Source organism: Pomacea canaliculata, linkage group LG12, assembly GCF_003073045.1.
Source record: "Pomacea canaliculata isolate SZHN2017 linkage group LG12, ASM307304v1, whole genome shotgun sequence".
Classification (NCBI taxonomy): Eukaryota; Metazoa; Mollusca; class Gastropoda; order Architaenioglossa; family Ampullariidae; genus Pomacea; species Pomacea canaliculata.
Genome location: NC_037601.1, coordinates 20,729,423 through 20,746,878, shown reverse-complemented (window position 1 = coordinate 20,746,878; position 17,456 = coordinate 20,729,423). Strand labels below are relative to the sequence as shown.

Here is a 17,456-nt window from a genome sequence, read left to right as displayed (position 1 = left end):
CAACAACAACAACAACAACAACAACAACAACAACAACAACAACAACAACAACAAAGAGACTTTAGACATGAGGCTCTCATGATTGTGGGCTTTCTTCTAATTAGGTTGCAAATGTTACTCCGCACTGGATACCCGCTCAACAATATTTGCCTTACAGTTGGTTCTACACGTATTGAAAACGCTTTCTGTGCCAGTTGACAGACAAGAGACCAAATAAAGAAGGCGACCTTTGTGAACGAGAAAAAAATATCAGTGTAGACCCTCAGAGTTGCTAGTAGCGACGACTGGACAATGTGAGTAGCTGTGTGATCTTTCTTTTCTTTTAATTAACTCTGAACATGTATTGTACCTGGTCATCAACTGATGGCTCCATCCTACCACCTTTTTCTTTCTTTTTTTTTCACACCCGAGACATTGAAGTTATATTCAAACGGATTGAGTGTATGGCTGAGATATGTAGTGTGCTAGCAATGTTGGGAGCCATTGGAAGTTTCCAGAATGTTTGAATGTCAGGGTGTGTGCTTTGTATAAATATTGGTTTATACATGTAACTATTAGTATGTGCGTGTGTATAAACATTAATATACAGTGTTTTTATGTACACCGCTTGTTAAGTGTGTACAAACATTATACATAAATATTGCATTGCTTACAAACTTTGTCTTCAGAAATATTGTGTCTTTATTATGATACTGCCAGTTCTTGTTATTTGGTTCCTATCTGTATTTTCTGTATTTGCTTTTATTCATCATTAGTTTTGTAATTTATTTTTTCTTAGTTCATGTGTTATGTGTTTGTTTTCCTGTCCCTCGTATGTTGTCCATGTTTCGTTCTTGTTCTTAAGTACTAAGAGCTTGTATACTTCTTACGAGTGTGAGTATGCGCTTTACAAATTCTGTATTTTTACTGTGTATTGTGTGCAAAAATCGTGTGTTTTGTGTGAAACTTTTATGTGTGGCAAAGCGTGCAAGACGGGACAGAGACTTTCACACATAAAGTGTACAAATAGCAAATCGAAAGTGGCATGATGTTTAAGATAAAACTCACAGAGCTCAGGGTTATTACGAACTTTAAAGCCATTGAGCTCGCAATTGAATGTTTAGAGACTATCACATCCATTATTCTGACTCGTATATCAGCTTCTAAAGCAGTTTACAAGAAAGAGGATACTGGTTACAGGTCATTAAATGATTTTTAGCCGGCTGGAGTAGCAGTCTCAATATCTGTAAAACATATTCCCTGCTATCAATATCAGTATAAACATGAAACGTCTGCAACATTCATTACATCAACAACCCCACCCCAGGCTCCAGTCCACATCATCGACAAGGGAAGCCTCCTGTACATCTGTGTCTGTCTGTGTTAGTTAATTTCTATAAACTACCATGAGCCTGCCTACAAGACTCCAATATACATATAAGTTTACTTTATTACTATTATTACTATTGTCAATGTTATGGCGTCCACATGCCTTCAAAACCGCATTTATACCCGGGGTAGTTTTGGGGTATTAATGTCATTCAGCTTATTCTACCCGTGTTAGGTTCACATCTGCATGTGAGTGATACCATAGGTGACCTCAGTGTCCTGACTAGACTTACAAGGTTTTTAGGTTGTTGTTGTACACAGTAGAAAATGTTGGCTGTGGGTGTCGTGCAAGCAACAGACCGTGGGTTGTATATGACTGCTGTACCTACACAACTTGTTGATCATCGATAACAATTCCCCGCCTGTCTGTTTATTTTAATACCTGCCTGAGCAGGATTTGCCAAGGAGAGGGCACATAAGGGTAACAACCTAATCTGACCTCCGTGACCTCTGCCCGTCGTCTACCAAGGGTCACGTCTCCTGATTTCCAGGTGCACGCTGAGAAAAGATTAAATATACACAAACGTTTTACGTATATGACCGTCTTTTTTCTGATACAAACAAAGCAAACAAACAAAAATATATTGGTGAAAACTGTAGGCTCTTCTTGGGCACTTGTCTGATGTATCCGCCATCTGTGGAACATCGTCGCGTTCCATCTGAACCAATCAGCGGTTGAGAGCAGTCGTCCTGTGCTTTTGTCAAGTTATCTTCCCTTCTCATCGCCACGAGCGCTCATTTGTGGAGAAGTTAAGGATATGCACGAACTCTTGTCACTCCCACATGCACACACATACAAAAGGAGCTGACGAAATCTTGTCTGAGTAGAAAGAAGACAGAAGCATTAAAGGACAGGTCAGGCCAGTTAACCCCTTTTCAAAATCTTTTTACCGTCAAACGGTTGCCGATCGGACGGCTCTTGTGTCATACAGAGACATGCCGTGTCATGACAGTTGTTCTGACAGCATTGTCTTGGGTTGATCAGGGTTAAGACATCATTAGTGTCAAATTAAAAGTAGGCGTACAATCTGTGAATTATCTTCTGCCTTCATCTGGATACAGCTTTTAAAATATGCGTGTGTGTGCGTGTGTGTGACTCTGTTGCTGCTGTGTCCATACATTTCAGTTTTGGAAGCTGAGTATTGGGTTTGAGTGTTGCTAAAAATAATATGTCGGAATTATTTTAATAACCACATCCTTTGATCAGGTACCAAGAACTGCGTCATCGATTCGATAAGGAAACAGATGACCAACTCGATGAAAGTGGAGGGCGAAGAGGAGGAGGAGGAGGACGTGGTGGAAGAAGAAGAGGAGGAAGGTGGGGTCCTGCGGCGGGAGGCAGAGACAGGAGAAGGGAGAGTGAGATGTTTGATGGTCGGTCTACAAACAGAGATGAGCAAGTGGAGGGTGGGGCGGTACGGAGATACACGTCAGCGGAAAGTCTGAACAGGTTAATTCTTTTGTGTGATTTGTTTGTTTTGTTTTGTCTTCGTCGTTTTTCTGTAACTTGGGAAACGTTCGTTTTCGATCGCAATATCTATTATTGGTCTGATGATTAATCGGTCTCGTTTTATTTATTCAGTCCATCGTTGAATCGTTTTTATTACTGCACCGATAATCTGCTTTCTCCGACATATTGTGTTAGAGTTAGAGAGGTTTACTCCCACAGCTGGTTTTTTCTATTAGATTGAATAATGTTTCTCAAACATCTTTTATATACTAAGGGAGATAAACGCAGAAGATTATTTCCCTTGTACGTAACTGTTCACAGAAGTTTCGAAGACCACAGAGGTTTGTCCTGGAGAGAAAGAGGGTTTCAGAGAAGAGGAAGAGACGAAGGATATGAAGGAAAATTAAAAGATGATGGTTCGGAAAGACTAGAAAGAGACAGAGGTCTCGCAGGACGAGAAAGACATGCCGGTTTTGGTGGACGAAGAAGTGGAGGATTTGAAGAAGAAAAAGAAGACAGAAGTCATCGAGAAAAAGGATATGAAAGAAGATCCAGCTATGGCTACGGCAGCAGCAGAGAAGGAAGATTCGGAAGTAACGAAGAAGGTGGAAGAGGTGGAAGAGCGGGATTGGGAGTAAGAGGAGGCGGCAGAAAGTTCCAGGTGAGACACTTTCTTGATGTCACGGACCCTGTCGACACGACTCTGAAGCTGACTAGCCAACTCTACCAGTTTGAAGACTTTATAAAATCGAAAAGCATCTCCACAGATGAGACCTCAGAAGTTCTCAGAATACTTTGGACGATTCTGGACTGCGACATGCACAGGGAAAGCGTCCTCAAAATCCTCCAAGTCGTCTGCAACTCGCTATTCCTGAGCACCCACTTAAGCAACATGCTGCTGAAGCTGGAGTCCTTGCATACAGACGGTCTGTTCTCTGAAGAGCAAGTCAAGAAAGTGCAACAGAACGTGGAGATGATGTGTGAACTGATATCGCACATCTGCTCCAGGCTCCCGACACAGGCATCCAAATGCTATCTACTGCTGACATCCCTCAGCTCTTACACAACTGTAATGTCAGCAGTGAGAACAAAGACAGGCCTGGAGGAGGAGGTGAAAAATCTGATGTCTATATGCCAGAAAAGAATGAAAATGGCCCAGGACTCAGCTGAGCGGAAACAGCAGACTAGGAGGGTCATAGGTCGTAACCAAGATTACGAAATCCCACCTGACGACTTTTCTGAATTGTCCATCTTCCCAACAGTTCAGGACATGGAATGGAACGAAAGGCCCTTTCTCAGGTAGGAATTGTCTTTTTGCTTGAAGGGACCTATCGCCACACACACACAAACACACACAGAGATTTACTAAGCATGTATCTGAACAAACGAGAGATTTTTCTTAAATTTCTTGAATTTTGTAAATAAGTAATGTTATAATAAAAAATAATTAACATAAAATTATATTCTAGAAGTGTATGAAATAAGACAACATTCTTTGTTTACAACTGAAATACACATGAGGTTCAAATACTGACTGAACTCGTCAGGGCTAACAAGACAAAGGGAGGGTACAGAAATGTCCATCACTACCTGGATGTCCAGTTTCGTCTACTTCGTGAGGACTACATACGGCCCCTGCGTACAGGTATTAGGGAGTATCAGGCAATGAAAGAGAAAGGTGAAAGTCTTATGAAGAATCAAGACCTCAGGTAAGTAATTAGTGAGAGAACTGTTAGTATAAAAATGAACAGTATGAACGCTAGCAATGACGATGAGATATACACTGCTAGAATGCTGTTGCTGTTCATTAAAACAACTGTCAAGACTCCAGTGAAGCATAATGACAAACTAAATCCGTACAAAACTAAATTCGAACTTGGTTGGGGTGATTTTTTAATAATAATAATAATAATCCATTACTATACCCTCAAATGTTACAATGGGAATTTTCTTTTCGCCTCAAGGAGAAAGATAATTATATAGACAGATGGTCTATTTTCTGATGAGACAGATAGTTACTAAGGTTAAAAAGATAGTAAAACGTTGAAAGTACAAATAAATAAACTGAATAGTTTAGATGAATATCCTTTCAGTTCCGTTCCAACTAAACAGTCTGGTTCCTGAGCCTTACGAGAGTTTGGGTAGACAAGACAGGACTAAACAGCTGGCTCCAACACTGCTACATTATCTGCCTCATAAGTCAATCACACAAAGGTTCATCATCTTCATTAAAGTTACAAACAATGAAAACAAGCGCAGAACAAGCTTCCTGATGTTGCCATTTATTGTGCAGGTTGTACCACAATGTTAAGGTTATTGGTCTGGCATGCGAGGAAAGCCTGGAACATCGTATTCAGTTTGACAACACACATCTGAAGAACATCCGATGGGAGTCTTCCAAAAGGCTCTTGTATGGCTCGCTCGTCTGCTTGAGTAGGGACGACTTCCAGAGCATGTACTTCGCAGTGGTGACTAATAGAGAAACAAAGGACCTTGAGGAGGGGATCATCCAAATCCGATTTGAGAACGGTCTTCAAGACATCTTAGACGCGTCCTCCGAAGACACTTTCACGATGGCAGAAACATCAGCATTATTTGAGGCGTATAGACACGTTCTAGGGGGTCTTCAGGAAATGAAGACTAGCTTCCCTCTTGCTCGCTACATCGTTGAATGTAAAGTAGATGTAAAACCTCCAAAATATTTACGCGCACATGGCACCGCTTTCAATTTTAGACATCTTTTTGATTACATTGATTACTACTCGCAGGATTCACCCATGCTAGCACTGCTCTCTGCCCGTTGGCCATCCTTTGAGAATACCCGCTTAAACCAGTCACAGGTAAGAGCCCATTTTAAAAGTTTTGAAAGAGTAAACTTAAGATAAAGGTTATGATAATCAAGCTTCGAAATTATTAACACGAGTGGCTTTTATCATGTGAATTTGGACATATTTTGATAAAAGACTTGGCTCAATTTATCAGAGTTTTTCAAGATTTTTGTTAAAGGAAGAGCAGCGTTGGATTAAACAATTTAAAATTTTTCTTGTTGGCAGATATGAGTTTTATGCCTTAAGGAGAACTGTTGTACATTTAAACAGATGTTTAGGGTGTATCAGTCGATATTTGAAATTGTGAAAAGTATATTCTTCAAAGTAACAAGCCATGTTCAGTAGGTTGAATTGTTTTCACAGTATGATGCTGTACAGACGGCCCTGACAAAGGAAATAGCCATCATTCAAGGTTCCCCCGGGACTGGCAAGACGTATGTTGGACTTAAAGTGGCTCAAATTCTTTTAGACAACAGACAGGTATGGACACAGAATATTGACCCCAAGCCGATGCTTGTTGTCTGCTACACTAACCATGCTTTGGATCAATTTCTGGCACAAATGACAGAATTCTGTCCAAACGGAATTGTTCGAGTTGGCAGCAGGTGCACAAAAGAATTTCTAGAGCAATATAACTTAAAGAAGATTCGATTAGTGATGAGGAGTGAAAAGAAAGTTAGGTTAGATATTCACAACAGCATCAAGGACTGTAGTAGGGAACAGAGTGTTTTGAGAGAAAGAGTGGAGCGATTGTCAGCAACTTTGGAAGCCACCACCAAAGGCATCATTGGGGAGAAAGCACTAAAGATGGAGATGCCTGAGCAACATTGCAAGTCATTACTTGAGAAAGACTTTCATGTAACAGGTCGCCCAAACTCGATAATGATGTACTGGCTAACAGAGGGCATGCTGATGAAATCTGATGATAAAGGGGAAAAGGATGGCTGCGAGAGTTTAGAGAAAAAAGTGATGCAGAAGATTCTAGAAGCCGCAGAACTGAAGCAAGACCCCAGTTTCGAGAGAAGCGAAATTTATTGTCTCCATCCAAAGAAGAAAGCTCAGATGTATAGGTAGGTTGTAGATAAAATCACAAATGCACTAATATCCAAACCTGCCAGGTATAGCATTCCAAATTGGTTAGTGAAAATATAATGTTTTAAAGAAAGACTTTTTTTTTCAAATTCTTTCAAAGAAGTGATCAGTGAAATCAGTTGTTATTTCACAGATTCTGGCTGAACAAGATAAAGGACCAACTGAGGCAAACACTCGCAGAAGAATCTGATGCCAACCTGAAGCAGCAGCTGGTGGAGCTAGAAGACCAGTATACCAAGGACATATTACCTGACAGCATGCTGAAGCAAGTGATGGACAGAAGCATTTTTACAGAAATCACTCAGGCATCCTCTCAGTCAAGATGGCAGCAAAGTGATTACAGAGTGAGAGCATGGCTTGGATTGTCCACAGACAGACACTCATTACAGGTAACGACCTTTCCTAATGTTTTACACCTGGTGTGTACACCATGTATACTGTCACAACCAAGTACAAGACTACGCACAGCAAACGAAAAAAAGGAAGAAAAGATGTAATAAAGGATGAAGAGGGGAGAAACGAGCGTTTTCAAGTTGTTTAAACTAGAATAGTATTATCAATTCTGGATAGTTGATGGCCCCTTGTACCAAGTATGGAAATAATGTTAGTAAAATGTAGTTCGCAACTCTGAAACGGTATTCTTCAGAACCTCCTGGACCAGCTGCAGGAGGAAGATAAAGGTGAGGAGGAAGAGGCGAAACTAAACGCCGAGGAGGACGCGGAGTATCTGCAGAGAGAGCGACAACTAGATGATGATGACGATGACGATGATGATGACTTCGCGAAGCGTCACAAGTACACCATCAAGGATGCCATCACCGACCTTGGCATTATCATGACGGAAGGAAAGGACGATGAGTGAGCGACGACACACACACATGCACACACACAAGCACACATTTACATACATATATATATATTCTCTCTGACAGACAGTAGATTGAAAAACTAAAGATTGAGAAAAAGCAGGGACAAGTTTGCTTTCAGCGTTTTTTGTGTGAAAGTAATGTAAGGGACAAATACTTTGTAAAAGTTGATGTAAAATACAATAAGCTACATGGATCATGTATTATTTGACAATTATAATGATAATAATTTAATCATCTGTAGGGAAAATTGAACACCATCAGTCTCCGACCTAATTTAAAAACCTGCATATCTCGAACCATCCATTCACTCACAACGACAAAAGGCAACAGTACCTCAGTCTACTACTTCCACTTATCAGACAGGTGGCGTGCAGGTAGCACTCGTCTTCCTGTCACCTCAATCAACACTATCAACAACAAACACATACACTTCTCACAAAGCAAATAATACAACAGAAACAAAATCCATTGAGTCTGCATTACTTCTCGTAACAAGTTTCAGTCTACTTTAACCCTTTCCTAGTGAAAAAGACATGGATGGTTGGCTTTTACCAAAGCAACATGGGAGAAAGCAAGTCAGAAAACTTCAACATCTTATCAGAACATCCCAGGCTATGTCTGAGGAGGAAGCATCAGCCATCACTGATGTCTGGAGTCAAGATCAGAGGGACAGAGTGAGACTATACCTATATTGGCGCGAGAGATACCAGACACCATTAAAACTGTCTATTAAAGTAAATGCTGAGATGTACGAGATGGAGTCAGCACGCATGCGCGAGCTGAAGTTCGCCGAAGATCGCGACATCCTGCGCAGGATGGCTGTCATCGGGATGACAACCACGGGAGCTGCTCGCTACCGCTCGGTGCTGAAAGACATCGGCTGCCCCATCGTGCTGCTAGAGGAGGCTGCTGAGGTTAGTAAATACACAACATCACTGCTGGACTTTCAGCTTATACCACTTATCACCTCCTTGACAGAAGAGGGGAGCTTTGAAAGAGACGATGAGTTCTAGCTTTTTTTTTTTTAAAGCCACCATTTTCCCCCATACAAGTTATTCTCCCACTTTTTTGGCATTAATATCATGACAACTAGACTCAATGGCACAAAAAATAGAGTTACTTTAAGTAATATGGATGATTCATGGCCTTGCGCATGCGTAAACAGGTGCTGGAGGCGCACGTGGTGACGACACTGAGCGAGTCGTGTCAGCATCTCATCCTCATCGGCGACCATCAGCAGCTGCGGCCGTCGCCCACAGTGTTTGAGCTGAGCAAGTTCTACAACCTGGACATCTCGCTCTTCGAGCGCCTGATCAAGAACCAGCTGCACCACACCACCCTGACCCTGCAGCACCGCATGAAACCGCAAATCGCCAACCTTGTACGTCACGTGTACCCGACATTGGAGGATCACGTGTCAACCACGAAGAGAAAGAATGTACGAGGATTGACACAAGATGTGTTTTTAGTGCATCATGAGGTAAGACACACAGTGTGAGTGTGTGTGGGCTGCAACAAGTTTCAAGAGTGCTCACTCTTTTATATTGTAAGTTAAACATTATGAAATATGTTTATGTGTTAAATAAAAAGTTTTATATTGTATTGAGAAAATCCTGAGACCTAAGGAAGAAAAGTATGTTACCCTTTTTAGTATATTTCAAATAAAAGTGTTACACATTTTTACTGACTTCATTTTAAACTTGTTACCCTTTTAAAATTTTGTTTTCGATTTTTCATTTTACTTTGTGAATTTTTTCCCTTTTTAAAATCAACATTAACATTTTACAAATTTTACATTTTAAATGATGACCCAACATCTCAACATCTTCGTAAGAACACTTTCAGAAAAAAGAAAATCTGTCGGGCCAGTCCAAGGGAAGGAACTACTGCATGTGACAGCGGAATCACGTCTGCAGAGTTAAATTTCTTGAAAGTTTACTTTTCTAAAGAAGGAAAGAAATGTTTAAAAAATTATTTCACTGCTTGTAGACTGCTAAAAATGATTCAATATTGCACTATCACCGGTAAAGAATAATTGGTAAAAGTTCCAGACCTTAAAGATTATGGAATGTGGGTGAAAAATATTTTACAAAATTCCAAACAGTTAAATAAAATTAGCTGCCATTAAAGGAGAGGCTGGCAGAAGCACATCGCCCTTCATGAATAATCATTTGTTTGCAACATCGTCTGACCACCGTAGACAGTCTGAGCCTGATCATAAGTTCAGTAGTTAGCTTCTGCTTGTGCAAAAAAATTGAAAAGTTAATATATATATATAAGAATATGAGAATATTAGGTCATCCAGGACAACAACGAGGACATGGAATACGATTTGCTGTAACAGTTGATGCCCGTGTGAACAGTCTGACTGGTATTGACTCGCGCTGGATGATAGTACAGATGAGCGGCCAGCAATATAAATATGCTCGAATGCTTCCAGTTCTTGGTAGCAACAATTTTCAAAGATGGCTGACCAGCATCAGGACTGCGACAGCAACAAGAGCCAGGCTGGGCAGCATCTGTACCGCAACACCATCAGGCTTGATGCAATCCTTGTTTAGTTCCGTTACACAGGTTTAGGATTGCGTCTTTTCCATTCCTTGTTTCTTTTTTTTCTAGTTTGGCGAGACGAGAACGAACGAGACGAGCAGCAAGATGAATGATCATGAGGCTGACTTCTGTCTGTGTCTTTGCCGCTACCTGCTACAACAGGACTACTCACGACATCAGATCACCATCCTCGCAGGCTACTCCGGCCAGGTCTTTGCTTTGAAATCTCGAATGAAAAAGGAGGCAAAATTTTTTGAGGGCGAGTTTTTCTCTAATTTGTTACTTTATTATTATTTGGATCGCATTGTGGACTGGTAAACCCGAAAAGGTGGTATTATCATAGAAATATTCCATTGAAAGAACAGGATTATTCTGTAGCCTGTTAATCAGTAGTGTAGCCAGTAGAAAAAAAAATTCTGAACATTTCAAAAGAGAACGTCTGATCACCTTCAGAGTAGTAATCAAATATTTAAGTTTATTTTAGTTAAAAATAGTTTTTATTCACTCATCGTCTTTTTACTCGGACTTTCAATATAAACTTGAGAGTCAATATTGGATAAACATAATCCAAAAAGAGCTGTTTCGACTTTATTGTTACTGTCTGCGTGACAGGAGTGCGTGTGACGACCATTGACAACTACCAGGGAGAAGAGAACGACATCATCATCCTCTCTCTCGTACGAAGCAACGAGGAAGGCAACGTAGGGTTCCTAGGGACAGACAACCGCGTGTGTGTGGCGCTGTCCAGAGCCAGGGATGGGTTATACGCCATTGGCAACTTCAAGTAGGTCACCAACACTAAATATAGTTTGTATATATGATACTGGATATCTTCAGCATATGTTTATTTTGACAAATTTCTTTCTCTTTTAAAACTTCTCAAACTCTCAAAATAATGAAGTTGAAAAATTTGCTCGAATATTTTGGTAAATAGCCATTTTCAGCTCATGCTTCCCTAAATAGAGATATTTCATTTCACTACGTGGTTGTGTCCTGCAGAATACTGGCAGAGAAAAGTGAACTCTGGAGGAAGATTGTGAAGACCGCTAAAGACAATCACCAGCTGGGTAACAGCTTGATACTTCGATGCCAGAACCATCCAGGGACCGAAACCAAAGTTTCTTGCAAGGATGTTAGCACTTCCTTCCGACAATATTCTTCCCTTTTCTTATTTATTGCACACACACACACACAAGCGCTGGGAGGGTTATGTTCTACAATATATTTCCTTCAAAGCGGATAAACGTCTGGACGGAATAGAGGACACACTTATCCTCACTTAGTCAAAGTAATCTTTTAATACTTTGTCCACGTTTGGTGCCTTTAATTTTGTATCATATATATATTGAATCCTGCATTATTTGATAGATACAATTAATCCTTCTGTATAGAATATTTATGCTAAAATGTTGCCTGTGTTTGAGCGTACGCTGCTCAGTTTGTTCTCCTTAATATCCCACCCACATGTAATACAGTTCCATTAAATTTCTCACCTTTTCAGGACTTCAAGAACGTTCCTGAAGGTGGGTGTAAGAAGCCCTGTGCATTCAAACTGAGCTGCGGTCACGGTTGCCTGAAGCTGTGCCACGGGTACGACAGGGACCACATCGAATACCAGTGAGTAAAATGTTTGCAAATATCAGGATAGTGTACAATTTTTACATTTATAGTAAATGTAAAATTTTAAAATTAAACAAATGTAAATTAAACAACAAAATGTTCCTGAAACAAAGACATTCTCCACTTATAACGTGCAGCACGGGTCAATCCATCATGTGATGACGATCGTATTTCGTATGCAGGTGCAAAAAGAACTGTGAACGTATGGCCTGTAACAACGGACACGTGTGTCAACACAGATGTTACGAGCCATGTGGAAAATGTACGTACAGAATAGAGAAGGTCATCCCTATGTGTGGGCACAAGGCCCGGGTGGAATGTCACAGAGACCCTGGTGCGTGGTATTGCACGAGCCGCTGTAACCAACCCCTTGAGAAGTGTGGCCACCAATGCTCTGGAAAATGTGGAGAGTGCAGAAAGAGTGGCAGGCACGCTGATCAGTGCACAGAAGAGGTGACATTGTTTGTTTGTTTGTCTGTCTGCTTGTCCGCCACACACATGAGGCACGCATGCACAGCCTTTAAAATTCATACGGATTAAATGCACTGCACTTTATTAAGCTCTTATCAAGACAATATCGAGCATCTCAAAGCGGAATCAATTCTCTATGTTGTACCACTGATGACCTTTGCTCGCGAGATGTATAATATCACACTTACTAGACTTAACCATTAGGCTATCTTGACATGAGAATAGTTTCTCTACCTGTGCAGGTGGAGCGCACGTGGCCATGTGGACATCTGATGAAAGTCCCTTGCAATGCTACACCTGCTACACGGCCATGTGCTCAGCCCTGCCAAGCTAAACTAGAATGCGGTCACGTGTGCCAGGGCACGTGCGGGGAATGCTGGGAAGGACGGGTACACAAGGATTGCGGAAAATCATGTAATAAACTTCTGCCGGGATGTGGTCACGTGTGTCCTTTGCCATGCGGAAGCAAATGTTTGCCTTGCAAAGAAAAGACTTGCCAAACGAGATGCAAGCACGGCAACTGCGCTCTTGTCTGCGGCGAGCCGTGCAAACCATGCGAAGAGCGATGTCCGTGGAAATGCGAACACGTGACATGCCAGTCCTTCTGTCACATGCCTTGTCAGCCTTGTAGCTTAAAATGTGACCAAAGACTCAAATGTGGACATCTTTGCTCGGGTTCCTGCGCTGAGATATGTCTTTGCTACAAATGCGAAAATGATAAGTTTGTTCCTCTGGCCATGGGTGGACTGCTTTCAAAAGAAGAATGTCCAAAGGTTGACGAAGCCATGTTACTGATCAAGCTACCAGAATGTAAACACATATTTAGAGCAGATTCTCTGGATGAGTATGTCGAAAAGACACAGTTTACTCCAGGTAAGTTTCTGCCGTGTCCAGCCTGCAAGACGCCGGTCAAGGACTGGGACTGTTGGAGGTATCACAGTAAAATCAGAGAACGTCGATTGGAACAGGAAAAGAGTAAGGCCATGCTGAAGACCTCCTCATTAGTGTCACAGGAGCGCCAGGACAAGATCTTCAGATCCATGGACATGCTCAAGAAGAGTCCGCTGGACCCACGCAGCTTTGCCGCAAGTCATTTACAAAGTAATTTAAAGAGCAGAAACCTGGATGTCAACATGTGTTTTGCTTTAACCAATCAGATCAAGGTTGCCAGAGTTATTGAGATGCTGGAAAGTTTCTTACTGAAATCAACTGGCATGGCTATAGAAAGGTTAGCTTTGTCGAGTATAGTTTATGTTGTTCATTTAAGTCAGGTTAGAGATTATTTTTACAATTTGACTGAATAAAATATAGACGCTTATATGTATATCAGTATTCTAAAATAATAATATACAGTAATTTATAAAAATAATACTAAGGTTTTAAGCGAACTTCAGTTGACGCCTACCCCAAATAAGGATTGGACATGTGGTCACTGTTAACCACCCAATAACGGAAGCTTAATCTATTTCAATTTTGGTAGCACCATAGGTAAAAACGTATATAGTTAATAGTTATATACATATATTGTTATAGCCGACTCAATAGAACAAACACAAATTTCTTCACATTCTCGCTCCTTAGGGACATTGTCAGAGACCTTGAGGTTGACATCGAGGCTTTAAAGAGAGTCGTGTTGCCTCCTGTCGATAACATGAGTGGACAGCGATGTCAGATGATGAACTCAGAAACGAGGCGGTTGGCTTATACAGCGCTTCTTGCCCTAGCTGAAGGAATACCTCCCTGCTACCATCCTGAAGATACTATGTTGATTCTACAGCGCCAAGCCCACCAGCTCGTGAGAACCCTAAGGTCCTGGAAGGAAGGGACTATCCCTACGGTAGAATGTGAACGAGTCATTAACGAGTGCAGAAAGAGAATAAAGGTTTTTAAGAGGGAGACAGCATGTGTCGATTTGTCCATCCTTAATGCATCACCGGAAGTGGTAGGTGATTAGTAAATACAATAAAATATAAAAACATAATAATAGTTTTGGTAATAATTGCTTATTCTAATAAATAATTGCATTGATGTTATTGTTAACTGGTTGTTAGTGGCAAAGGAATTTAAGCTGTATTCTTGTTAACGATTCTTGTTACTGCCTGCATCATGACTCCTTTCATTTTGACAGTACTGCTCTTTCAGAGTCTACTGTTTGTTTTGTTTTTGTTTATAAAATAGCAGTGATTCCTCTCATAAAAAGGACTTTTGTAAAAGGATCTGTCTCGAAGTAAGTTGTTAGCCTAACCTGAATAGAGGAACAACACAATAATTCCATTGTTAATCCCATATTGTTATATACCTGTTATTGGTTCTTAACATTTCAATTAATATACATTTTATGGATTTTAAATTTACAGGATTTGTGCGACATCGAGCAAGTCTAAAGCAGGTGTCCTGACAGGTGAATGTTGACAATGAGATGATATTGAAACTTTTTTACAATCCGTGGGGTTTGTGATGAACACAGCTTGTGGCCTTTAATTAAACAAGACCAAAGGTTGTGGGCTGGTTAATCGTATAGCCTACAATATTCCGATCTTACCTTTTCTGCGCCAGCCTCCCAGCTTCTTGTTTTTTTTTTTTTTTTGACTACCTGGGAAAGCAAGTTTCAATGATAACACAATGTTTATTTACATGATGCTTCACTTACACATTTTGTCCTTTCTTTTTTATGATCTGAACGTATCAATCACAATAAGTTAAGCAAAACACAGCTGATAATAATATATACATATAATCAGAGAGCTTTATTTCTAATTGTGTAATTATGCGAGTAGACAAAGGCATGACCGTTGCAGAAAATGGTTAACATGTGTGAAATGATTTTGTGTTTACTTTATTCTTGTGGTAGAAGATTTTATTAATAAACATACCTTAAGAAGAATGATTTTTAAACATTCTTTTGTTACAGATATATTCTTCCATCTTAAGACATTAATACCTTTGCAAATCATTAGTGTTTTTTAATTTCCTAACTACGTTCTTAATTCCATTGTAATCATGAAATACTCAACTGGTTGCAAGTAATATTTCTGTCTTGCAAGTGGTTTTGCAATCATGCACTTGATGATTTATTTTCTTCTTTAAGTAAACGAAAAGCGCACAGAGACTCATATCCGAGTTTATCCAGTGAAATATCCGAGCGATCTTGTAATCGAAAGATTAAATCTCTGCTTACTTGTAATGTAAGATATTACTTTTCAATTCCAGTCCTAACATTTTGTACACTGATTTATGTGTTTAAAATTTTGAGATTTTTATGGCGTCTTTTGTGTGAAACAACTTTCCATTTCTTTACTTATAGGAAGACACTGCTTCAAATATCGCACCTTTAGACTTGATTTTTCATAACTACTTTTGTTTAGTTACACAATAAGATATGCTTTTCCACCCTCTCTTATTTTATCTCATACAATGTCTTTGATCGCTTTTTATGAGATAGTTGGCTGTTCTTGTATTTGTAATAAATTTTAATTTTGTTTAATCTTTTCCTGGATTGAGTTGTGAAGTTTTGTAGATTGAGAGAGGTAGATGTAGTGATTTGACTTGTCATGAGATGTCATAAAAGATGGAAAATTATTTCACATTTAAAGATGTTTCCCATTTCAAATAAAGGAATGTAGTAGACAGTTTTAACATATTTATTAAGGGTGTGGTAAAATCTATAACAGGTAAGTCAACATGAGTAAGACGAGACTTTTTAAAAACATTTTTGGCCGACTTTTAAAATAAATCTCCGACATCTTCAATGTTTCATGTGAAATTTAATTTGTACATTGAAAGGGACATTTAAAAGTGCATGTAGGTTACAGAAAAATAACCAATTTCTTAATCTTTCGTAAAGAAAATTTATATTAGATGACATGTACACTTACAATCCTTTTGTAGTTTTTGTGTTTTTCTGTCTTCTTGTCAAAAAAGAGCTTGTAAGAGTTTTTATAATATACAAAGAAGCTAAACTATTTAAGACCTTTTGGATACCTTAGCTTGGACTATACCAGTCTTGCTTCCGTTCAATTGAATCCTAAGTTTTGTTCAGTTTGAATTTAAGTGATTTTGTCAAGATCGGCCAGACCCTGTGAAAATGTAAAAATTTATTAATTATCTGAATACTCTGGACATTCAACTTTCAAAATAACTATATCTGTGTGTGTGTGTGGGCGCGCTTACAAGCGTCCAATGCATACGTTAATGTAGCTCTGATGTGACGTAGTCATCCACGGTTGGTTTTAACAGACGATGGACTGGTGAGACTCGTAGACGTCTCTTGTCCCAGCATGCCTTGTCGCGTAGTGTCTTCTGCTGTTCTCCCCTAATTCCTAATAAATTCATTCGTATTAGCACTGTAAACAGAATATTCATTTCACTTTCGCGCCACACTCAACTTTGTCTATCTCCCTCATAAATGTGATTACTGCGTCACATCAGATTGTCTGCTCAGCCACAAATTAAATAGCTCAAAATTTCGAAATAATATATAAATGAACAGAAAATATGGAGTTTACAAAAGTTACCTTCCTTAGGGAAGAAACTACTTCAGATTTACTGTCTCCTGAACGTTTTTCTGTCACACACCGCAGGCTCGCTCCCCCATCATGTCAGGAACCTTAATCTACTTCCCTCACTCACACACGCGGGAGAGTTAACTCCCTTGATTACTGGCTAGCTTCAACTTGTGAGCTTTCAATTTCGTCCTTACAGCCACACGTGTGCACAAACATTACATTGCTGACAACAACACCAAACACGTGCGCGTGTTTTAAGAGAACATATGTGTACAGGGAACAAAGTTTGCCACGTCAGCCATGGAGCGAAACAAGAGACAATCACGAGACAAGCATCTCTGGTTGTTAAACTTTTCTGTCCTTCACCTGGTTGACATCAAGCAGCGTAACGACTCAACGACGAAACCCGACAGATGGACTTGATTATTTCTTATATACAGAGATATACTGGATCACAACAACACAGACATAATCTTACAGAAACTACCTCTGTAACAAATCAACACACACACACACACTCATGGAGCTCGGAGCGTGTGCACGCGCATGTTCGTGCTGTCGTACGTTCATCCACCAACTGTCAGGTAGACCTTTGGTCACGTGCCCTCGCTCGTTCAGATGTTTGTCTTGACAAAACCAAGATATTTATAAAGTTGAGAAAGGAATGACACAAACTGTTTTACTTTCGATCTTCACGCAGCTG

The 17,456-nt window shown here is 40.0% G+C and overlaps 1 protein-coding gene across 1 annotated transcript; it reads left to right on the top strand.

Annotated features, from left to right (window-relative positions):
• Positions 1 to 263: 263 nt before the first annotated feature.
• Positions 264 to 16,085, top strand: LOC112553139 (NFX1-type zinc finger-containing protein 1-like). Its single transcript, XM_025220164.1, has 18 exons — positions 264 to 293; positions 2,576 to 2,818; positions 3,140 to 4,117; positions 4,366 to 4,527; positions 5,112 to 5,658; positions 6,010 to 6,716; positions 6,872 to 7,127; positions 7,385 to 7,596; positions 8,131 to 8,521; positions 8,773 to 9,087; positions 10,227 to 10,416; positions 10,770 to 10,941; positions 11,157 to 11,289; positions 11,659 to 11,774; positions 11,960 to 12,230; positions 12,491 to 13,476; positions 13,830 to 14,190; positions 14,606 to 16,085. Coding segments are annotated over exons 1-18 (6,069 nt in total). The 5' UTR covers positions 264 to 291; the 3' UTR covers positions 14,633 to 16,085.
• The last annotated feature ends 1,371 nt before the right edge of the window (positions 16,086 to 17,456 follow it).

Excerpts from the sequence above, each read along its gene's own strand:
- LOC112553139 (XM_025220164.1), top strand. Across the intron at positions 4,118-4,365 it reads AACGAAAGGCCCTTTCTCAG|GGCTAACAAGACAAAGGGAG; the intron begins GTAGGAATTGTC and ends TGAACTCGTCAG. Across the intron at positions 7,128-7,384 it reads CAGACAGACACTCATTACAG|AACCTCCTGGACCAGCTGCA; the intron begins GTAACGACCTTT and ends GGTATTCTTCAG.